General features: G+C 45.1%; 1 protein-coding gene across 1 annotated transcript; it reads left to right on the top strand.

Moving 5' to 3' along the window:
• Positions 1-3,915: 3,915 nt before the first annotated feature.
• Positions 3,916-6,685, top strand: LOC121875440 (putative uncharacterized protein DDB_G0285119). Its single transcript, XM_042380001.1, has 2 exons — positions 3,916-3,937; positions 5,682-6,685. Exons 1-2 carry the CDS (start codon positions 3,916-3,918, stop codon positions 6,683-6,685), a joined length of 1,026 nt encoding a protein of 341 aa, XP_042235935.1.
• Positions 6,686-9,772: the final 3,087 nt, after the last annotated feature.

Below are 9,772 nucleotides of genomic sequence, written 5' to 3'. Positions count from 1 at the left end.
GTTTAGTGCCTTCTGTTCCCTGTATAGTGCCTTTATGTTCCCTGTATATGCCTTAAGGTTCCCTGTATAGTGCTTTTGCCCCTGTTTAGTGCCTTCATGTTCCCCTGTGGCGGTGCAATGTTCCCTGTATAGTGCTATGTTCCCAGATAGCGCATTTATGTTCCCCATAGTGCCTTGTGTTCCTGTTTAGTGCCCCTGTAAGGTGCCTTTGTGTTCCCGTATAGTGCCTTGTGTTCCCCTGTATAGTGCCTTTAAGTGTTCCCCTAAGGAAAAGCCTCATGTTCCCCTGTATAGTGCTTTAAGTGTTCCCTGTTTAGTGCCTTCAAGTGTTCCCTGTAAGGTGCTTTTAAGTGTCCCTGTATAGTGCCTTTGTGTCCCTGCATAGCGCACTTCATGTCCCCAGAACAGTGTCATGTTCCCTAGCCCTCTGGTCCCTGTAAGGTGCCTTGCGTCCCTGATATATGCCCTTTAATCCCTGTATAGGCCCTTAAGGTTCCCTGCATAGTGCCTTCAACCCATATGCCCTCAAGTGTCTCTGTATAGCTCAAGTGTTCCCTGTATAGTGCCTTTAAGTGTCCCTGTATAGTGCCCTTCAAGTGTTCCCTGTATAGTGCCTTTATGTTCCCCAGAGCAGTGCCTTCACGTGTTCCCTGTATAGTGCCTCAGCTGTTCCCCTGTATAGTTCCTTGTGTTCCCTGTATACCTAGTACCTGCCACCTTGGAAGTGAGATCCTGATGAGGTAAAGTCCTCTCTCTCACACACACACACACACACACACCAACACACACACACACAAGATGATTAAAACACCCCAAACAGAAAAGCCTCAACGTCGCAATCGGATTACACAGACGAGGGGATAAGGTGAATGAACAGGTGTAAAAAGTGATCAGAAACATGACTGACGGTTCACGGGGGTGTAGTAGAGAACAGTGCCTCTGGTCGGGCGGTGGAGGGTTCAGAGGGCCGCGGGGTGACAGGTGAGAGAGATGTTGCTCTTACATGCGCGAGAACCAGGTGAAGGAGGCGTTAAACGAGCTGCTGGGAGAACAACAACTCAGTGACTGTCTCTCTCTCGTGTGTGTGTGTGTGAGAGAGAGAGAGATAAACACACACACACACACACACACATCTAAGAGTAGCAGCATCACACACACACAGACTACGACTCCGAGATGAAAACATTAGGACCCAGCGAGGGGTCCTGGAGGAACAAACACGGCCTGTCAGTCGGGTCTTTGTGGTCATCACCTTCTGCTGGTGAGGGGCAACAAAACCCACCATATTTTCAACACAACCCGAGTGTAATTCTGGTGGTGCTGCCATGGCCGTCAAGGACCATAAAGACCACGAGAGACCATTTTTCGGGAGTGTTTGGTAAGAATAGCCCATGAGGGAAGGGTTTTTTGTACACCTGACACCCTGTTAATTAGTCATTTGAATAATACATGATAGCTTGTCTGGTGTTTGTTTCCTTAATATTACCTGTCGTGTGATTTGTGATATTTCGCTTTAGGATAATTCTCTGGCGTACACCTGTGGCAGGTAGGAAGTGAAATGACTTGATGGTTTTAACTTATTTTGTCCGTTTAATTAAACCAGTGTGTGACCTGTCATATCAAACTCCAACATTTACCTTGAATTAATTAACATATACGATGTGTGGGTGTGTGTGTGTGTGTGTGTGTGTGTGTGTGTGTGTGTGTGTGTGTGTGTGTGTGTGTGTGTGTGTGGTGTGTGTGTGTGTGTGAGTGTGTGTGTGTGTGGTGTGTGTGTGTGTGTGTGTGTGTGTGTGTGTGTGTGTGTGTGTGTGTGTGTGTGTGTTGTATGTGTGTGTGTGTGTGTGTGTGTGTGTGTGTGGTGTGTGTTAAGGATAAAGACTGTGTTTACTGCGTACATAAGTTAAAGGAATAAGTGTGGATAATCCTCTGTCGCCTTGTCCGTCACAGTTACCAACTCTGACACAAATTTATATAATATTTCCTTCATCAAGCGTCGTTTATAACCTTCATTAACATTATAAACAATCCTAACAAGGTATAATTTATCCTTAAAACATATAAAAAGAATTAAGTTTATCCACTAACCACTAATAACAACAATATGTCTTCATAAAAAACTACAATTCTATCAAGTTTAAGATTTCTACAACGTCAACATATTCACCACAAGAGGCGGGGCCCAGGTAAGGTCATATCTGTATGGTGTGTGGCCCCCAAGACCCAACCTCGCCCTCTAGAGGTCATGGAGGCCAAGAGACATAAATTACCAACACATTACTCTGAAGAAAGGCTCTAGTCACTCTACCCCTGGAGGCCAGACTGTGTACTGGGAGAATCTCTCTCGGCAGCTGTGGATACCTGGCTACAGTCTCGTTCACCTTTGTATATACGACTCATTATGATAAGGAGCAGGAGTTGAGGTATATGTTAAGTTAAACACACACACACACACACACACACACACACACACACACACACACACACACACACACACACACACACACATTCTCACTGTTGTCTGTCTGTCTGTCTGTCTGTCTGTCACCCTCATCATGTAATTCACTATAATAAGAGAAAGAAAGAAAGAGATACAGAGAGAGAGAGAGATAATGAACACAGGTAAGTAGCTAAGGTAGTGTCGTGTGTCTTCACCTGGGAGTCAACAACAATGAAAAAGTAACCTACAATTTGTCTTCTATTTTACGCCTTTGTCTAGGTGTGATAACCAAGGCGGATTATTACACCCTCATTTACCTGTGACTCCACACCTGTTGGTAATTGTCTTAGGTGTGTTTTGTTTTTGTTTTTTTTACCTTTGACTAAATAAAATGAAACGAAGAACGAAATGTAGTGGAAAAAGTACAGATTAACGTAAAGGTTTTTGTCTTGAACTTACACCTGTGATGGAGAAACAGTAAGTATGTATGTATGTATGCATGTATGTATGTATGTATGTATGTATGTATGTATGTATGTATGTATGTATGTAAAAAGAACTAGACATACACTTAGGTCTGACGTCATACAGAACAGATATAAGTAAGTAAGTGGGTAATATAAGTATATACTCGTCACTCATATAAGTAAGGTCGGTAACTCCGGTAGTAACTCTGATATATGATAAGACTTATATAGATCTCACCTATATGATAAACAATACTAATATACCGGTACCACTCATATATAACACAGTACTTATACCTGTCTTATATACGAATATACCTGTCTATATACCTGACAACACTCCACCATCAACAAACCTCATTAACTCTAATTATCTCACCTGAGGAGTTTATTTACCTGTCCAAGATGAAATTTTTATTGGTATAGGTAATTATTTAAGCATATATACAACATACCCGGTACAGTACAGACTATAGGTATGGTACGAGTTATGAACCTGTCACCTGTGTCGATCTCAAGGTGATTTAGTAGTAGTTAGTTAAAGAAAGAGTTTGGGTAGGTTGTGTTGAGCAGTGTGAGGTGATGTGACCCCAGGCTTAAAAGATAATGAGTGTGTGTGTGTGTGTGTGTGTGTGTGTGTGTGTGTGTGTGTGTGTGTGTGTGTGTGTGTGTGTGTGTGTGTGTGAAGCAGATTTCGTTCTATTTTGCTATTCAATGTTGCTTCAAAATAACTTTTTAGGAGGACCTCACAAGATTAGGAACCCTAGTTAATTTCAAATGCTGATTAACCTAACCTAACCTACCCTAACCTATACAACCAAGCCATCTAAAACAACCTCAATCATAACTATTAACAACCACTAGGCATCAAAATAACCCGCGCATAACTATTAATAACTCCAATGTAATCAGAACATCTAAAATAACTCAACCATGACAATTAACATCTAACGGGTCAACTTTTCTTTTCCTGTCCACTATTTTTTTTTTCACGTTGGTGCTGAGGTCATGAGGAATCAGGTGCTGCCAGGTAATGTTTTAGTAGTGATGATGGTGGTGGTGGCACGGTCGACCAGCCAGGGTAATTGTCGGCCGTGGTAGCTCAGGCACGGAGGTGGGGTAGGAAGGAGGTGTAGGGAGAGGAGGAGGGGGTCGTGAGGTGGTAGTGGTGGTAGTAGTGGTAGATCCGTGATGGAGCTCATGCAAAGGAGGAGAGAGTGAGAGGGGGGGGTGGGGAGGTGAAGGAGGTGGGGAGAAATGGGTGAGGAAAGAGGGAGTAAGATGGGTGAAGGGGAAGGAAGGGGTGATGGAAAGGGATGTGGAGAGATGGATCACTTCTCTCTCTCTCTCTCTCTCTCTCTCTCTCTCTCTCTGTATCGGTAAATGAGTAATTCAGTTGTACACCTGAAATGATTTACACAGCCAGGTACACCTATATAACAACACCTATGTGACAGTAAGGACAACTAACTCATGTCAAGAAAGGCCACAGGTGAGGTAGCAAAGAAATGGCAGACAGGTGAGGCAGAGGAAATGAGGTGAGACAGAGGCAATCAGGTGAGACAGAAGGGCAGACAGGTGAGACAGAGGAAATGAGGTGAGACAGAGAGGCAGACAGGTGAGAAAGAGGAAATGAGGTGAGACAAAGAGGCAGACAGGTAAGAAAGAAGGGCAGACAGGTGGGAAAGAAAGGTAAACAGGTTATATAGAAGGTCAAACAGGTGAAACATAACGGCAGACAGGCGAGACGGAGGCAGACAGGCGAGACGGAGGCAGACAGGCGAGACAGGCAGACAAGTTATATAGAAGGACAGACAGGAGAAAGAAAGGCAGACAGGTGAGACAGAGAGCAGACAGGTGAAAGAAAGGCAAACAGGTTGAGCAGTGGCATACAGGTGAGACAGAGGCAGACGGGTGAGACAGAGAGGCAGACAAGCAGGAGAAAAGCCAGACAGCTGGAGTAAGAGAACACCAGCTGTCAGAGAGATGCTATTTCTAGTGGTGGACGATCTAAACCACACTGAATCTGGATGGGGGTGTGGGGGAGGAGGGGGGGAAGGGGTGGGAAGGAGGAGTAGGAGGAGGGGTGGGTGGGGAAAGAGGTCAAGGTTGGGTGGCAGAGGTGTGGGCTGGGGGCAGGTGGGGCTGGGGGGGGCAGGTGGGGTTGGGGGCAGGTGGGGTTGGGGGGCAGGTGGGGCTAGGGGGGGCAAGTGGGGTTGGGGCAGGTGGGGTTAGGGGGCAGATGGGGTTGGGGAGGGCAAGGTGGGGTTGGGGGCGCAGGTGGGGTTAGGGGGGCAGGTGGGGTTGGGAAGCAGGTAGGGGTGACAGAGGTGGAGAAAGGGGTCAGGTGGGGGAGGGGAAGGAGGACAGGTGGAGAAGGTGGGGTGGCAGGTGGGGTGTGGGGGGAGGCGGCAGGTGGTGAAGAAGGCGGCGTCACAGGTGTGGAGGAGGTATTTTAGGCCAGGTAGGTGATGCCCAGGGGCGCCCGTAGCCTGCTGAGGGAGGAGGAGACGTCCACCCACACTGAAGAAGGAAGGAGGGAAGAAAAAAGGAGGAGGGAGGGAGAGGTAAAAGGGAAGGAGGAGGTGAAGGGAGGAGAAGTAAGGGAGGAACAGGAGGAGGAGGAGGAGGAGGAGGAGGAGGGAGGAGGAGGAGGAGGAGGAGGAGGAGGAGATAGAAGTGAAAGAAGGAGGAGGAGGAGAAGGAGGAGGAGGAAAGGAGGAAGGAGGTGGAACTCGGCTAAATACTCAGGAACACTTGTTGTCTCTGTATAGATCCTATTAAAGTTCCACACAACAACAGAACTCCCATCACAGTTCCCCTCAACAACAGAACTCTCATACAGTTCAACAGAATTCAACCTCAACAGAACTCTCATCAAGTTCAACAGAACAGTTCCTCAACAACAGAACTCTCATCAACAGTTCCCACACAACAACAGAACTCATCAAAAGTTCCCCAACAACAGAACTCCATCAAGTTCCACTCCAACAAACTCTCATCAACAGTTCCACACAACAACAGAACTCAAAGTTCCCACTCAACAACAGAACTCCCATCAACAGTTCCCCACAACAACAGAACTCCATCAAAAGTTCCCACTCAACAACAGAACTCTCATCAACAGTTCCCCACACAACAACAGAACTCTCATCAACAGTTCCCACACAACAACAGAACTCCCATCAACAGTTCCCCACACAACAACAGAACTCTCCTCAATAGTTCCCAACAACAACAGAACTCCCATCAAAAGTTCCCACCAACAACAGAACTCTCATCAACAGTTCCCACACAACAACAGAACCCCATCAACAGTTCCCACAACAACAGAACTCCCATCAAAAGTTCCCACTCAACAACAGAACTCTCATCAACAGTTCCCACACAACAACAGAACCTCATCAACAGTTCCCACACAACAAACAGAACTCCCATCAACAGTTCCCACACAACAACAGAACTCTCATCAATAGTTCCCACACAACAACAGAACTCCCCATCAAAAGTTCCCACTCAACAGAACTCTCATCAACAGTTCCCACACAACAACAGAACTCTCATCAACAGTTCCCACACAACAACAGAACTCTCATCAAAAGTTCCCACTCAACAACAGAACTCCCATCAACAGTTCCCACACAACAACAGAACTCTCATCAATAGTTCCCACTCAACAACAGAACTCCCATCAAAAGTTCCACTCAACAACAGAACTCCCATCAAAGTCACCACCAACAGAACTCTCATCAAAGTTCCCCAACAGAACTCTCAATAGTTCCCAACAGAACTCCCATCAATAGTTCCCACACAACAGAACTCTCATCAATAGTTCCCACACACAACAGAACTCCTATCAAAGTTCACACAACAACAGAACTCCCATCAAAAGTTCACCACTTCTCAGAGACTCAATAAATGCTCTTAATCTACAAATATCATCAGTTCTTATTTAACCTTTTAAATTGTTACTTGGGGAGCCATTATAGGAGTGGTTTAAACAAGTAATATTAATTATCTTTAACTACAGGATATTGTGGTAAATGTTATAATAGAAAAATAACAACTTAAATGGATAATATAGCATTTGTGAATAATGTTTGTTTTATGTTGATTTATATAAGAAGTGAACTAACAAGCACCAAGACTTAAGCACCAGACCAACACCTCTAGTTGTAGCACCGAGATACAAGCAACACACACCACCACCACTAACATACAAGCAACACACACCACCACCACTAACATACAAGCAACACCACCACCACTAACATACAAGCAACACCACCACCACTAACATACAACACACACCACCACCACTAACCTACAAGCAACACCACCACCACCACTAACACATACAAACACCACCACCACCACTAACATACAAGCAACACCACCACCACTAACATACAAGCAACACACACCACCACCACTAACATACAAGCAACACCACCACCACTAACATACAAGCAACACCACCACCACTAACATACAAGCAACACACACCACCACCACTAACATACAAGCAACACACACCACCACTAACCTACAAGCAACAGACCAGCAGAACCAAGATACAAGCAACAACAAGAAGCACCTGTTCCCTGACCAACTTACGGCGACACCTCCTCCTCCTCCCCCTCCTCCTCCTTCTTCCCCTCCTCCTCCTCCTCTTCTGTATTTGTCATCTCAGAGCCACAAAATATTACACCCGGAAGGAAAACTGAAAAACAAGTTAGTCATTTGTGAGAGGACCAGTGTGTGTGTGTGTGTGTGTGTGTGTGTGTGTGTGTGTGTGTGTGTGTGTGTGTGTGTTTAGCCCCAATTATTATTTCCTCTTTGTTATTCATCTACAAAAATAATTAATTTACATTGTATAGTTTAATGCACTACTGAACAAAGACGGAAATTGTATATACAGTATAATTGTCAGTATACAATAATCTTGGTTTGTATTTATTGATGGTTTATTTACTAGTTTATTATATTAATTTTGTAATATAATTCATTTAGTAATAATAAAACTCTAACTACCTATAATGACATGTGACTTTATTATCATTTATTTCTCGACTTTATATTTACATTATCTCTCTCTCTCTCTCTCTCTGACGAGTATGAGACACCTACGTGATGCAAAGTGGACATAAACTTTCTAGGACCAAGGTTAATCACTTTATAATGTAGGTTTGGTGAGGAGGGGGGGGAAGGGTGGACGGGAGGAAGGGAGGAGAGGGGGAAGGGAGGGAGGGGAAGGGGGGAGGGGGGGAGAGGGAGTAGGGGAAGAAGAACAGGGAAGGAGGTAACAGGGAGGAACAGAGGGAAGGGGGTAGAGATTGTCATAAGGGGGTAGGGAAGGAAGTCGGGTGTAAGAAAGGGAAGGAAGGTGGAAGGGGAAGGATGACAAGGAGGTAGAGAGGTCAGGGTGTGTCAGGTGTGTGTGTGAGAGAGAGAGAGGAGGAAGGGGGTCGGGTAAGGGAGGAAGAGAGGGCGGGGCAGGGGGTGTGTGAGGGAGATAGTGAGGGAGATGCATCTAATGTACCCATGCAGGGCACCAAGCAGGAACACACACCTCTCTTCACCCTCAGAGCCCCAACACTGTCAGGGATGTGTCTAGATACTGACGGCCCACACACACCCACTGGTCACCTCGACGACGCCTTCCACTAAGTCTCTTCGTGTCGTACTGGAGGACAAGTTGGGTGGATAATGGGGAGTATAAACGAGGATACATGTGGATAAAGAGGATTAGGAGGACGGAGGATAGATGTGGATAATGTGGGTTGGGTGTGGATGAGGCATACGTGTGGATTATAGTACTGAGGAAGGGGATAAGAGTGGATATATAGAATTAGGAGAAGAGGAATAGGTGTGGATAACGTAGAAGGGGATGAAGACGGTGTGGATATATAATACTGGTGAAGGGGAGGTAATTTGTGGATATATGGGATCAGGAGAGGAAGGTTAGGTGTGGATTATATAGTACTGGGAGTATAAGTGTGGCTCGTGTAACAGGGGATGAGGATAAGTGTGGAACAGTGGATTATATAGTATCAGGGGAGGTGGGATAGGTGTGGATGTGTGGGAACGGAGGACGGGGGTATAGATGTGGATAATGTAAGAGGGGATGAGGATAGGTGAGGACATATAGTATTAGGGGAAGGGGGGGAGGTGTGGATGTGTGGAAGAGGAAGGTGAATAATGAGGTGTTTTCCCCGTGGGAGAGATGATGATGTGTGTGTGTGTGTGTGTGTGTGTGTGTGTGTGTGTGTGTGTGTGTGGTTAGGTTCTTTGTCTTTTGCTATTATGGTAAATTATATATATATATATATATATATATATATATATATATATATATATATATATATATATATATATATATATATCGTTCAACTTGTGCGATGACACACACACCAAGTTATTCACATATTTCATCCCCAAACATATTCAAATTTACATATAAACACACGAGAAATATTTTCACACAAAATATATATAATTTTTTACATCAACACACGCACACAATACAGAGCATAGATATTTGTACACACACACACACACACACACACACACACACACACACAGTCACACACACACACACACACGTCACACACACACACACACACACACACACACACACACACACACACACACACACACACACACACACACACACACACACACACACACACACACACCTCCCCATAATCATGTCATCCAAACAGACATATACCAACCCTCCTGCGCCCACCACCAATAGTTATTTATACACACTCAACATCAACTTTAAACACTCGGTTACAAATTTGTGTTAAGGAGACGAGGCCATGACAGAATGTGGTGGAGGGAGGGAGCGAAGGTTTAT

This window comes from Homarus americanus, unplaced genomic scaffold, assembly GCF_018991925.1.
Source record: "Homarus americanus isolate GMGI-L3 unplaced genomic scaffold, GMGI_Hamer_2.0 scaffold40333, whole genome shotgun sequence".
Taxonomy (NCBI): Eukaryota; Metazoa; Arthropoda; class Malacostraca; order Decapoda; family Nephropidae; genus Homarus; species Homarus americanus.
Note: the sequence above shows the minus strand (reverse complement) of the source record. Positions and strands in the feature narration are given on the sequence as shown.